The following is a 15,336-nucleotide window of genomic DNA, read 5'->3' on the forward strand; positions in this document are numbered from 1 at the left end:
CCTAGAACAATAACTAGCAGAGCTGTTAGTTACCCTTGAGTTCATTCCAACTCCCTGAGTGACACAAATGGTTAAGCATTTGATTACTAACCAAAAGGCTGGCATTATAAACCCACTCAGAGATACCATCTCTTTCTGAAAGACCAGTCTTGAAAGCCCCATGGAGCATTTCTACTCTGCACACATGGGCTTACTGTGAGACTAGAGCAGACCTTCAGTATCTATTGAACAAATATTTTTTAAACAATAAAGTTGTTTTAAAATTGTTTAAAATTAAAAAATTTAAGGAATCTTTTTGGTTACCTTCGTTTTACAAATTCAATTGCTTAAAAATAAGTTTTTTAAAAAAAAGTAACTTTCATGACTGAATTTGGAGAACCTTTGAAATAAGGAAAAGTTTTATTAGTGTGTAGATTACGTTATTTAAAAAACACATGAGTAAAGACAAACATACAAAGGCAGTATCATACAATTGATTTCTAAACTCAATAATTTTGAAATACAAAACAATGATCATTATCCCCAAAAGTCATTTTATTGAAACAAATTGATTTTCAAGTTGTTCTAAAATTCTTCAATTTTGTTTACAAATATTACTGTATTTTTCGGTTTCATTCTATACCAGAACTGGTTTTGTTTTTTAAAAGTTAAATTCTCAAAATTGTAAATAGTTATTTCTTGTGATTAATTATAGGAAACTTCCCCTATCACAAGTTTATCAATCTGGTTACTGCTTTGGAAATAATTACAATTTGGGGTTATCTATATTTATTGAAAAGCCAAAAATTTAATGGGTAAAATATGGAGATTTAAAGCAGGAAAACTAAGGAATAGTGATGCTTTGTTTCCTGCAAGTAAGTAAAGGCTCCACTACTTACTTAGTAAGGCTAGAGAAGCGGTTTCTGCCAGACCACAGGCTGTATTTTCTTTTCTAAATGGCATATTTTAACAAGTCGCTTAGCCAAATAAGCAGAGAAGTTTACATTAGTATATATTTTAACTGCTTGAAATAAATTATTTTCTTAACTGGTTTAGTAGCCTCATACTCTAATAAGGCAGCAAACCTTTTGTTCCAGAATAAGTTTGACTCAAAGACTGTTTATAATGTATCTTATTTCATTCATCAGTCATCAAGGTGGACCTTCATAAACTCAGTAACTTAATGTGAAGATGGCCTTGTCTATTAATGCAAATTGTTGAGGAAAAAAAAACCCCACAAAAATATGCTCATAAAATAAGGTAGAAATTGGCTTGTATAAAACAAAAGGGTATGGTAGTAAAAACACTTTATAAAAACTTTTAAAGATGATTATGGTTTACATGCTTAAGTCTGCTTAAAATGACCATAACTGATTGATTGGAAAATTTCTTCTCCTAACATAATGCCCATTCATTATAACTAAGTTAGTCCTAGGTTTTTACAGATCTCTTTTTACTTTGGATTTCTCTAATAGACCCTCACTGTACATCCATTTAACTTAGGAGCTAGGCCTGCCCAGCCTTCCTGCAAAGCTTTACTTAAGAAATACACCAGAAACAGAAAAGAGGTATCGTTGAGTAAAATCTGCACTTCAAAACAGCATATGAAGAACCAACAATTGGCCCCCAAATGTATATACCTCTCATTTTGCAGTTTCACAGAAACAGTGCAGTATACGGCCTACTCTGTCCTTACAGGAAACTGAGTTGCCCTAAAATTTTTAATTCAGTTTCAAAACATTTCAATACTTATTAATTCCAAATATCCGAACACCATGTAGTTGTGGCATTTTGGGAATTAGCACACTCAGGAGAGAAGCTGTGTTCAGGATGAAGTGAGTTGGATCATACTTCGTATAGAAACTTGCCAGAAAATATCTGTAGAAATAAAAAGTTAAGATGTAACATCTAAAAGTGAAATTACACCAGCCTATGCAACCACGAGGTGTCGAAGGGATCAGGTGTAAGGCATCATCAGAACAAAAAATATTACCATAGTGAATGATGGGGGGAGTGTGGAGTGGAGATCCAAAGCCCATTAGTAGGCCACTGGAGATCCCCTTGCAGAGGGGTCTCGGGGAGGAGATGAGCCAGTCAGGGTGCGATGCGATGTAACAATGATGAGAAATACAACCTTCCTCTAGTTCCTAAAGGTTTCCTCCCCGCTCCCACTACCATGACTCGAATTCTATCTTGCAAGACTGGCTAGACCAGAGGAGGTACACTGGTACAGATAGGAACTGAAAATACAGGGAATCCAGGATGGATGAGCCCTATAGGACCAGTGGTGTGAGTGGCAAAACAGGGAGGGTAAAGGGAGAATGGGTAGGAAAGAGGGAACCGATTACATGGAACTGTGTGTGACCTCCTCCCTGGGGGACAGACAACCGAAAAGTGGATGAAGGGAGACGTTGGACAGGGCAAGATATGACAAAATACCAATTTATAAACTATCAAGGGCTCATGTGGGAGGGGGGAGCGGGGAGGGAGGGGAAAAATGAGGACCTAATGTCGGGGGTTTAAATGGAGAGAAAATGTTTTGAGAAATGATGTACAAATACGCTTTACACAATTGATGTGTGTATGGATTGGGATAACAGTTGTATGAGCCCCTAATAAAATGTTTAAAAAAAAAAAAAAGAAAATGATAAAATAAATAAATAAATAAATAAACGTGAAATTACTCAGAATAAAAGAAAATCAAGAGGTAACAAAGAGGTTGCTGAAACATAAGTACTTCAAAGTAGAATTGTTCTTGAGCACTAAGAAAATGGGACATATTTTAGTTTGGGTCCAAGTTAATTTGATTTTAAAATTCAATGAAACTATGTGTACATTTTACATGCTTGGATTTATGACATATGCATTTAATAAAGCATATTACTACTTTAAAATTCTTACAGTAGGAAGCTTTCAAACTAGAGTTCAGATTCCCCTTATAATTTGAGATGTAGTTTTGCTATTTACTATTATATATAAAAAGGTACCATCTGGATCCAAAGCATCCATCATCTTTTCAAAGGATTTTGTTTAAGAACCACTTTGAAAAATGAGGTTCTAATGTGATTAGTACAACTGAGTATCTTTGAAAGAAAACAAATACTTAGTTGCCCTTTTGATTATTTAATTTCCACACTGTAGTTGAACAGGCACATAAACAGTTTAACTGGAGTCTTGAAAGGCATATTGTAAAGTCCCAGCTGTTCTGCTATAGCTGAGTACATGTACACACTTAAAGACATCTAATATCTGAGAATGTATTTCCACAAGCCTAAGCCACCTTTGGTGTGCTGTGGGTTTGGTGTTGGGCTGCAAACCACCAGGTCAATGATTCAAATCTACCCTGCTCTGTGGGAGACAGATGAGCCTGTCTGCTCCTATGAAGATTTAGTTTTGGAAACCCTGTAAGATAGTTTCCAAGCTCATTTTGGCCTACTGCTTCCTTTTCAGCACCTTTCTGACAATGAAATCAGTTCTTCTACAGTCCAATCCAGAATAGTGTTTTTGTTGCAGGCACCACCCACAGAGCAGCATAACAAACTTTGGGAAGCACTGCTATGGACGGTTACTATGAATAGGAATCATCTCAAAGACAGTGGGTGGGTTTTGTTTGGTTTTAAATTTACAAATCACCAAGTCAGAATGGCCAGTCTAGTTTTAACCAAGGGTTTATCATAGGGCAGACTCATTATCTGACAACTTAGTGTCTTAAGACTAAAACTGCAAGTAAGTACACCTTACTTAATTTTAACTAGTAAGTTAGATTACATATGGGTGCCTTTCTAATTACTTTTAGACATCAACAAGCACAGTATGCTAAGAACTTTTTCTCTATCATCATTAGCTTCTCATAAGGAGACATAACAAGAAACTTATTTTTAAGTATGAATAAAAACACCAGAGAGAGAGATGTATGCATAGTTTTCAGAATCACCTACAATGAAAAATTCTATAAATTTCTACTTACTTTACAAACTACAGAATCAGAGAATTCTTTGAGGATAAACTATATTCCTCAATAATGACTTTAAATTCTCCTCACTGAACAAATTAAGATTCGATTTAGTAATATCATGCACTATCTAAATATCACTACTGGTTGAATCTGTAATTTAACAAGTTGGAAATAATAAGAGTAGGATCACGCAGTTGGGTCTGTTTACCTAAAAGCCTGGGGCAACACTGCATTTCCCACCTACCTCACACATGATGATCAAATAAGAAAATGGGAAAGCACTCTGAAAATTGTCAATGCTACATAGATGGATTTAATGCTATTTCTTCAGTTATGTAAACAATGTAATCATGAAATGTTTGAAATCATATCTGTGGGTAAAAAAATCTACTTTTGTAAATATGAAGGTTGTAAACAGGCTGACTTTCCTATCCTAGCTCTTATTGAATATGTATTATCTGTGCCAGGATTTATAGGAGCTCTGGTGGCATACTGGCTATACCTTGGGATGCTAACTGCAGTCAGCAGTTCAAAACCACTAGCCACTCTGTGGGAGAAAGACGGGGCTTTCTACTCCTGTAGAGTTACAGTCTCAGAAACCCACAGGAAAGTTCTACTCTGTTCCAGTCTCTTTGAGTTGGACTTAACTTGATGGCAGTGATTTTGTTATTTTTTAGTCAGGATTTGTACGTATTAAATGTCATTCTTTGTATTTTATAAATGAGGAAATGAGACTTCTAATGACCAAAAGTATAGTATATAAAAGTGTCATATATAATCTATTTTGTAATCTGTAAATCACCTCTAGATTACTTGCAATACCCAATACAATGTAAAGAGCACTGTATCTCCCTCTTATCTTCTGAGGGATTGTCTTGACCACTTAATTGCTTTTTCCCTCAGATTGTTAATTTACAGTTGGTTGAATGTGTGAATGTGGAGGCAGCAGATATAGCGCCAAATCAATTATGAATTGGGAAGTCATTTCAGGTAAAAGAAATTATTTGAACAAAGATACAGAAATAATACTACACATTTAATATTTAAAAAAAAAAGCTCCTTAGAAGAGTTTGACCAGCTGGGAGTCAGGTGAGGATTAAGGAACCATTTAGTGGAAGGCCCTGGATATTAGGTAGGAGGAGGAAATTATTTATCAGATGCACGGTTAGGTGTTTGCTGCCAGTGGCTGTTTTCAACAGCTAGTTTTTCAAAAGTAGATCATCAAGACCTTCCTTCAGAGGTGCCTCTTGATGGGACCTGAACTGCCAACCTTTTAATGAGTAGCCAAGCACATTCAGATAGATTTGATCTCAATTATTTCTCAATTCACCTGCACTGAGGTGTTATTTGCTCCATTTTATAAAGTAGCAAACCATTTAGTCCATGCCTATCCTACAATGAAATCCTGACCTTTTTTTTCTCTAAGCCATACTGTCTTGCAAAAGAAGTTTGAACATCCAATTGGGGAATGAGTGGTCAACGAAATTCTTCTGCAATCATCCAATTCAGTATTTAGGGCGATTAGTCTGATAATGAGATGTAGAATATGTACTTAGTTTTTTTGTAAGCAAGCTAAAGACAAGAACGAAATTAGATTTTTACTTATATATCTGAAAATGTCTATCATGTAATGTATTGTTCATATATATTGATGTGAAAATTTATTAAAAGTTTGGCCTGTAGTTTTACACCTAGTTACTTAGAAGCGTTTTTCACAATATACTGTTTCTAATTCAAATTCAATCTGATAAAAGATGTGTTCCTATCATCCAATTCTCCCCATACCTAAAGTTTATACCACTTACAGAATTATTGGAGAAATTGTGAAAAATTTCCGTGAAGATGTAAACTGTACTCCATAGTCGAGCTGTTCCCAGTGAGTTAGGAGTCTTGCTTTACCCTGGTCAGGCGTTTCAAAAGGTGTTCCTTTCACTGCATGCAAAAATACATACATCCCCTGAAAAATAAGAAAGTATCTAATCAATATCGAATACATAATTAGTTTTTATCAGTAAACATTAGGATAAAAAACAAAAACAAAACTGTCAATGAGTCGATTCCAACTCATACTGACCTTACAGGACAGGGTAGAACTGCTTTTGTGGATTTTAAATCATTTTATTGGGGCTCATACAACCCTTATCACAATCCACACATACATCAATTGTGTAAAGCACACTTATACATTCGTTGCCCTCATCACTCTCAAAACACTCACTTTCTGCTTGGGCTCCTGGAATCAGCTCCTCATTTTTCTTTAATCCCCATTCCCTCCCCGCTCCCTCATGAACCCTTGATGATTTACAAATTATTATCTGATCTTACCTTACACTGCCCGATGTCTCCCTTCACCCACTTCTGTGAGAACACAACTCTTTACAGGAGTAGAAAGTCTCATATTCCTTCTGTTGAGCAGTTGGTGGTTTCAAACTGCTGACATTGTGGTTACTAGTTCAAGTAACCCACTATGCCACTAGTGACCCTTAGCTTTATGATAAACTCATTGCCCTTGAGTTGATTCTAACTCACAGCGACCTTATAATACAGGGTAGAAATGCCCCAGTGAGTTGCCTAGACTACAATCCTTAACAGTAGAAAGCCCCATCTTGTTCCAGCGGAGGCTGGTGGTTTCGAACTACTGACCTTGCATTTAGCACCCCAAAACTTTTGACTTAAAAAAAAAAAATTCATTTTATTGGGGGCTTGTACAATCTTATCCCAATCCATCCATCCATCCATCTACCGTGTCAAGCACATTTGTACATTTGTTGCCATCATCATTCTCAAAACATTTGCCTTCTACTTAAGCCCTTAATATTGGCTCAACTTTTGACTCTTAATTTCTTCCCTTTAATTACACAACCGTTCACATAAGGCGCTACTGACTAAGATGGCCCCCAAGTAATCCCTGTATCAGGCAGTTGTGTAACCTCAATAGATGGCAGGGTGAATCGGGGAAATTATTTTGAAGTGAGAGTCCAGTTGAGGGATAAACATTTAAATAGAAAAATGGGTCTTGGTGAGAGTATATTTAAAGCTTACTCTATTACCCTCACCCACCTACTGAAGAAGCAGATTGTAATAGTAATAAGCAAAAAGATGCAAGGTTCTAACAAGTAGCAAACAGGTATAATCCACGGTTTCCTAAGGAAGGAACTTTTGATCTAGAGACCCGGGAGAAGGTCCCTATAAAACTTTAAGCGCACAGAGAGGGGCAGAGTATCCCCATGGAGACATCGTTTCTCCAGGCACAATTTAAGATGATTTTAGAACCTCTACAGAGCAGGAAAGGAAAGCAGGGCATCAAAGTAAGTATGAAGTAAGCTATCAACTTTACAGAAGCTGGGCTATTTGCTTATGTTCTGCAGAAGAAAGCAGATGGATGCCCCTTAGGAGGATGCAACCACGTGTGGAAAAAGATGAAGGACAAATAAAAAATGAAGAAACCACCCAATCTTAACAATGGTTCTGTTTTTTTATTTGCCTTGTCTGGGGTTGTTCAACTAATTTCTTTCTTTTTTCTCTTTTAATCATTTTATTGGGGGAAGGCTCTTACAAATCTTTTTTTTTTTTATTTAATTTTTTGGCTCTTACAAATCTTTAACAATCCATCATTCAATGATATTTAGCACACTTGTACATATGTTGCCATCATCAACAACATTTAAATAAAACATATGGTGTCCCCATGAATCAGATTCGGAGAAAAAGGAAAAAAAGAAAAGAAAGAAATACAACTGACTTTTGTGTTAATCATTATGTCCTACAACTTGTTGAATTTTTAAAATTAGCTCTCATGTAATTTTGATTGTTTGTTTTATTGTTAATATCCTTAATATTAACACTTAATATCCTGATTGGTTATTTGCTTGTTTCCTCCTCTGCTTTAAGAAAATACTGTAGTAAAATATTGGTAACAACAAAAAACAACGATTCTGTTTTCAGGATGCTAACAGCCCAAAGGGAGGGCCGGTTTGTTTATGTTTTCACGGGCGAGGAGATAAGTGAATTTCTCTTTAGCCAGCCAGGCCCAGAAGAGGAAAGACACTGATGCCATGATGGGAGAATTGAGAAAACAACACAGAGACTTCTGTCCTGTTGCTGAAGTTGTAGAAGACAACAAAAGGATCTCGCAGACTCCTGCTAATGGCAATTGCTGCCTCTTCACACTTAGAATCATTTTTACCATTGTTGATGCTGTCTTAGGGCTCAATCATAACTGAACATTTTATGCAAAAGTGACTGGACTATTACAACAGACTGTTCATTTGCTGAAAGATCAAAATATGGACTTACAACATTAAATGATAGTTGAAATGGACTGGAACGTTGCAAATTTTTTTTTATTGCAAACCTGTACAACATACACCTTATATAATTGGGTTTTAATTAGAAATCATTTGGAGGGATTAGAGGGAAACTTTTCTTTATATGTTATTCAGCTAAAAAGGGAAAATATCTATAATTTAAGGATGGCTAGAGCCATCCATCTTCTAGCTCAGATGTAATTAAACAATTGGTGGATGGCTTAGAGAGGCCTGGCCCATGTCCCTGGGTCCAAAGCATTTTGCATAGTTTAGTCCTAGTATTAACTCTATTGCTTATTGTATTTTGTCCTTGCAACCATATGCTGGTTCTATAGACAGCTAAGGCATATGAAAAAAAGTCATATAACCTCAATGGCTCTTTAGAATTTTATACATAAAAGGTAGAAATGTGGGAAACAGAGGACTGGGAAGAGTGTATGCGGACAAATTCTTTATTCACGTATTTTAAGAAGCCTGGCAGGCCAGGATTCTGAAGCAAAGGGAGGCCTTTACACTTGTGAATTAGAGATGAGTCTCAATCACATTCTCATAATATTGATCCCTCATAATTCTCTCATACATAGTGTTACCCTAATGTTACTTCTTAGAAGCACATGGTTGATTGCTATCTGACAGGCAGCTCTAACTATGGAGCAGACACCTGCTATTACTCTCAAGGCTCATAAGACAGTCACTCCCCTTTACCTGCTCCCAGCACAGGTGTTAGGTTACTCATCCAATGAACTCAGGAACCTCTAGGGGTAAGGATCCAGCCCACTTTGCTAAGTATGTGGTTATCTGTAATTATGGGGGATTGCACGCCCCAAAGGTATATAAAATGATATTGGGAATAATTTCTTTCTCTCTCTCGCACCACAGATCTGGCTACTGAAGTCATGGGGGAAGTGAGCACCCCAAACTTTTGTCTGTCTCATAATTTCTTCCATTTAATCACATAACCATCGCTTAGGGCCACTCCAGATGGGAAGTGGGATTTCACATGAATCCTTTTCAGAGATAAAATGAAAATCTCATCTGACTATAGATCTCCCATACCCCAATGTTCATTTTTAATAGTTTTTATATAAAAACTTTAGTGACGCTTTATGGCCACATCAAAAACAATAGAGGGAAAGCATGTAGCTCATGGTTATCAGTACCAGTTGATTTCAAATCATTTCTGCCTCACAGAGATCTCATGCATGACACAACAGTACTGTGTTCCACAGTTTTTAGTGGTTGATTTTTTTAGGCTTTTCTTCTGATACATCTTTGTGCTGCCAAACTTAAACTACCAAGGACTCCAGCTCATGGCTAACCTTTAATAAATATGACTTAAAATGTAGATAATTCTCATTTATTTAAAAAACTGCATCAGAAATTTTGTGAAGCATAAATACTTCAAACAGGAAATTTTATCACTGAATTTAAAAATACTGTGGGTTTCTACTGTATGGTTCAGAAAGGTATGGTGTGTTTTTAAGCCAAGAGTAACAACTAGATTTATTTCCTGTATTTAAAAGTATTCAGCATGTATTTGATGTATTCATTGGTTTAATTGTATCCATCTTTAAAAGAAATCTAGTCATATAATTGCTACATCTAAGTGTTAGTGTGGAACACGAGTAAGTCAGATGTTTGTTTGCCTACATGGTGCCAATTACCTATCCATTGTCCATGGTCATACACTGTGACTCAATCCTGGTCAAGCAACTTGAAAACATCAAATGGTCAATGAAATGACTTCTAAAACGCGACACATGCCAAAGGAGAAGGAGAAGGTGGGTGGCAATAACTCACTCAGCAAACATTTAAATAGGTGTTTTAGAGATAAAGAAAATTAGAAGATAAAAAGGATAAACTACCAAGTGTAAAATTATAAGAAATGTAGGTGGGGTGGGGACAGATGGCGGTGGTGGTGAATAAAACAAAAAGAAATGTAGACTTGGAGTTAAGTAGATTCCTGGACGAGCTAATGACTGAGTAGAGATTTGCTGGACAAGTTGAAATCAGGGTATTAAAATAGTGGAAGAAACCTGAGCCAGAACAAAAAGGTTGATTTTTATTACTGTTAAAGGATAGTACATGTTTGGAGATGGCAGATATGAGTGAGATCCTGTCAGCCTCTGCAGTGGTATTAACTAGCTTTGTAAGCTCCACAAGGAAGTTGGGATTTTATCACATTGTCACTCAAGGACATAGAGCATGACTTAAACAGATAGACTTTTAAAAACATATCCCTTTATTAAAGTTGGAATGAGGAAGGTGAGGGTAGCAAGATCATTTGATCTACTGGAGTAATCCACCTGAGGAGAAAATGAGGGCATGGATTACAGCGATGCCTGTGGAGATCACATGGAGAGGTGGTAAAGCAGCAGCAGAGACAAGGTTTTGAATATAAAGGAAAAAAGGAGTTACCCCTAACAGCGGCCACCTGTCCTACTTTGACTGGGACAGTTCTGGTAACATACTAAATTGCCACTTTACCTTCAACATTCAGGTATCTGCCTTGGTTAATTGGACTGACTGTGGTACCTTTAGATAAAATGATGAGTATAGTCAGAAGAACAGATTGGAGGTGGTAAAAGATAGACCAGGAATAAGATGAGATGAATTTAACTTATATTTGTTTGGCTTTGAGTACATGGTGATCTGCAAACATAAATAAGGGCATTGTCATTCTAAAGCTAGCGGTGGAAAATACGAAATACATAGCAAGAGAAAAAAGGAACTTTTTGAACAACAATTCTGAGAGGAAAACACAGGAAGCCTGCAAAGGGAATGAAGTAAAATGAGAAATCTCTAGGAGAATGCAATGTCATGGAAGCCAAAAGGGGTAAAAAAAAAAAAAGTTTAATAAAAGGGTCATGATTAGTGTCAAGCATTTCAGAAAAATTACTGTTTGAAAACAAATAATATTTGCCTTACCAAAGTCAATAAGATAAAAAAAAAAAAAAGACTAAACAGCATTCACTTATCCTTTCCGCCAGCTGAATACTCCTTTTGCTGTCAATTTCAAATACTCTCCACGATATAAAAAAGTCTCATTCAGTTTTTCAAATTCTACTTTAATTACATTTCTTATATTAAGTTCTTTAATCTTTGGATGTTTGGAGGGGGAAAGTTAATTTGGATTCAATTAAAACAGAAGGGGGAACAGATTACAAGGATCTACATATAACCTCCTCCCTGGAGGATGGACAGTGGAGAAGTGGGTAAAGGGAGATGTTGGATGGTGTAAGATATGACAAAATAATCTTAAATTATCAAGGGTTCACGGGGGAGGGGGGAGCAGGGAGGGAGGGGGAAAAAAGGAGCGAATACCAGGGGCTCAAGTAGAAAGCAAATGTTTTAAGTATGATGAGGGAAACACATGTACAAAAGTGCTTGACACAATGGATGTATGTGTGGATTGTGATAAAAGTTGTACAAGCCCCCAATAAAATGATTTAATTAAAAAAAAAACCCAAAACCTGTTAGTTGAATCTTTCCCTTTCATCCTACTTTAATAAGCTGATAAAGAGAAGAAATACTGTATCAGTAAAGAGACATGTTCCAGGGCTGTATAATGTAGTCAATAAGGTCAATACTTTGCAGTTTCTATATAACATAAGAGAATGATCTTTAACATGAAGATCCTAGATCACATAAGATAGGATGATGTTCAACTCTAGTATATTGAAACAGGAGAGTGTACTTGTACAATTTAGAAAGACTTAACCAGTATTGGAAGCAAAGGTTTTCATTATACTCCAGTTAACCAGAAAGCTTTATTACCTCATCTGAAGTATGCTGGTTAATCAAAATATTATAGTAGCTCGAATTACAGAATCTTGTAATTTTGGCTAAAATGACATAGTTTTTCTAGATTCTGTAAGGTCAGTGGGAAAGAAAAAAAGGCCTACTCACAAAAATGGTTCAGTGTTGAATAGTGAGAGAAACAATAAATTCTTCCCAGATTGGAGTTCTCCAAATTTAGAAAAAATAATTTCTATCCCAGATTAGAATTCTCCAAATTAAGCCATTTTTTAAAAACCACTGAATGGTACACTTTAAATCGGTAAATTTATGTATGTGAAATACGCCTTAACAGAATTTCTTTAAAAAACAAAGTCATGTGGTTTTTCCTTCATAACAAAATTTGTAAGCTTTTACAACATATTCTGTATTAGGTGAAATTCTTACCAGGTTATGTATTATATTTGTTAAGGTCCACGCAACAGGAACACTGAAGAAGGGAATGCTGAGTAAGACAATATGAAGCAAGCCAACTCCTAATGCATACGTCAGCCACATACCACGACTGTTCATCACACGAGTATTAGGATTCACCTCGCTGTGGGCGACTCCAACATTCATGTTTGCTCTGTCGATAATCAATAAAATCAATTCACACTCATAAAACTGTAAATTGAGACAAACTTAATTCTGACTAGAAAAAAATGATTGTGTTACTAGGATTATTCCTTTCATAACTGGTCTGAAATAGAAGACACATACCCTCTTAAGCATGCTACTTGCAGATGCTGGCATCTGACTTTGAAAAGACAAGACTTACCTTCTGATGTAAAAACATACTAAAAAATCCCTTTTCCTTATTCTCCTAGCATGCTACTTTTCTTAAATGAAATAATGGGCAAAAACTGTACATTTTCTTATTTCATCATAGCAAAATGAAAAGGCAGAGGTGAATTTTACCACCAACAGAATAAATATTAAAAAAAGAATAAATAACATAAAACACAGCCGATTTGCCAGTTCTGAATAACCAATCGCCTATGATGTAATTTTAGATCCATAGAGTGATTGGAGTTCAAATCTCTAAGGAGGAACTTGCTGTTAAAAAGTGTTACACACACACATACAAACCCCCCCCCCCAAAAAAAAATAAACCCACCCCAAAAGACTACCTCTCATGGAGTCGATTCCAACCCAGGATTCCTATAGGGTAAGTTTCCCAGATTGGAAATCTTTATGAGAATAGAAAGTTGTATCTAATGCTTCTTTCTCAATTATGTGATGCAATTAGGTATTTGAAGCAGTGTCTGTTCTGCTTTTTGCTTTTTCTTTCGAGTCTTCCTTCCCTTTTTAAGTTCAAGACGAACACCAAAGGAAGACCTGAGTATCTCTGTTGGTTGCATTGGAATGCTAACCACAGAGTCTGCGGTTCAAAACCACCAGTCATTCTGAGGGAGAAAGATGAGGCTTTCTACACCGGGATCGAGTTACAATCTCAGAAACCCTAAGGGGCAGTACTACTCAGCCCAATAGGGAATCGACTGGGCGGCAATGAGTTTGGTTTTGTTTTAACTATGCTCAAGAATACTTTTCATCCCAGCATAAACTGATCAGAGAGATTATAGGGGGGTTGAAGGGGAAACGGCATTATTATATTTGGACAGCTCTGGCTTGACTATACAGAAGCCCTTTAGACTGAATGGCAGTGGTTTTGTTTTTGGTTCTTGCAGATGGCAGTGTCAGGCATTTCTCATAATTTCATTTAGCCAGTGCTTCCTAAGTAAAATAATGCCCTCCTCCAAAAATCCATTAAGAACACACATGGACAGAAAGTGGCATTAAAACGAAGGAAAAAAAATCTGATTCATAAGTGTCAATATTTTTCTTAGACCCCCAAACAGCCATCGTTTACCGGACAGTATTCCTATCACACAATTTCTACTGCATGGAGACGCTCCAGGGCCTACAATTCACATTTTAGTCTGAAGACAAAGCTGCCGTGGTCCTGCCCGGACTCCCCAAATTCGGAAAACCTTGCCCAGCAGGTCTCCTGTGTCTGAATGGCTTGAGGGCGCTCGGCACCTTAAGCCACCCAAACAATGACTCTCAAGAGTGAACTGCGTTCTCGGCTGGGCTCGGCCTTCGCGGTGCCTCCACGTCGGCGGTCAATTTGGGCAGACCCCGCATGCCAGACAGACAGACCGACCGGCATCAGGGCTCCGGCCAGTGGAAAGCTCAGCAAAAGCCGCTGTTGCTACCGTCGCAGCGCCTCCCCCACCCTTCGAGGAGCTGCACACCCCTTAGCGACCGGGACCTGGCCGGCGCAGCGAGGACGCCGCGGACGCGGCCCAGTCGCCCCCAGTAGACCGACCCTGGCCCCCCACCAGCCCCCCACGAGACCACGGCAGAAGCACGACCCCAAGGCCGGTGGTCGCCCACTCACCTGCCAGCCCACTGCCCGCTGCTGCCGCCGCCGGCACGAGCAGCACCAGCCCAGCGGCGCCGGCGTCTGCGCACAGGCCGAGTGCCACTGGCCAGTACAGCTTGCGGAAGCCCGCCCGAACTGAATGCGCTGCCACGCGATTGGCTGCGGCCGGCGCCAATCCCACGTCCGCGCCCGCCCCGCCCCGCCGCGCCGCTGGGGAGCGCGCGCTTACGGCGAGTCAGGGTCGCGCGACCCTCCACCTGGCCGGTCTGCGGGTGGGATGCTGGGCTGTCGCCGCGAGTGAATGGTGATCGCGTAAGTCACGCGAGCGTGCAGGTCGTGTGTGGGTAACGGGCGTCCCTGTCTTCCTCAGCCAGGGCGGGCGGGCTGCACGGGCCGCGGTGGGCGCCTTCCGTCCGGCGGGAAGCGGGCCTGTGGGTACCGGTCTGCAGGCGTGGCGGGCGCGCACACGTGCAGAACGCTCTGCGAGAGGGTCTGCTTGATCTCCTGGCTGACGGGCCTCCTTTGACCTTTCTCCTCCATTGTGTATGAGGCCTTTGCTGCATCCACCTCCACTGATTGCTCCGGCTTCCTGGTATCTTATTGTCAAGGCTTAAGTTCTTTTCCAGGTGGAAAATTTAACCCGTGACAGTCATACTTTGTCAACGTGACGTTTTATTATATTAATATTATGGCAGTATACAAGTGGCTCAAATAAAACTGCTTCCAGTTACCCACATTTGATGTTATTATTGTGGGTTCATAGACCCAAGACAGACACCTGTCTGTCTTACAACATCCTGAAGAAATGTGTGACCTGGAGTGGATTCTGACTCAGCGACCCTCCGCAACAGGGTAGAACTGCCCCATACCAAAAAACCGAGACGACTCCTCTCACTGTCAGTGAGTCAGTTCCAACTCATAATGATCTA

General features: G+C 38.7%; 2 protein-coding genes across 4 annotated transcripts in view; one reads left to right on the top strand and one right to left on the bottom strand.

Moving 5' to 3' along the window:
* Window positions 1-375: 375 nt before the first annotated feature.
* On the bottom strand, window positions 376-14,459 carry ORMDL1 (ORMDL sphingolipid biosynthesis regulator 1). The gene is made up of 4 exons (XM_004701490.3): window positions 14,423-14,459; window positions 12,427-12,607; window positions 5,740-5,891; window positions 376-1,857 (listed from the first exon to the last, which is right to left on the bottom strand). The coding sequence occupies exons 2-4, from the start codon at window positions 12,598-12,600 to the stop codon at window positions 1,722-1,724; spliced, it is 462 nt and encodes a 153-aa protein (XP_004701547.1). The 5' UTR covers window positions 12,601-12,607; window positions 14,423-14,459; the 3' UTR covers window positions 376-1,721.
* Window positions 14,460-14,640: 181 nt separating this feature from the next.
* Window positions 14,641-15,336, top strand: part of PMS1 (PMS1 homolog 1, mismatch repair system component) — a 99,183-nt gene continuing 98,487 nt past the window's right edge. For all 3 annotated transcript variants that reach the window (XM_045296074.1, XM_045296070.1, XM_004701727.4), the window contains exon 1: window positions 14,641-14,719. The gene's annotated coding sequence lies outside the window, so the exon portion shown is untranslated. The remainder of the gene's footprint in view (window positions 14,720-15,336) is intronic.

Source organism: Echinops telfairi, unplaced genomic scaffold, assembly GCF_000313985.2.
Source record: "Echinops telfairi isolate 266 unplaced genomic scaffold, ASM31398v2 ScPeMD7_3;HRSCAF=10, whole genome shotgun sequence".
Lineage (NCBI taxonomy): Eukaryota > Metazoa > Chordata > Mammalia > Afrosoricida > Tenrecidae > Echinops > Echinops telfairi.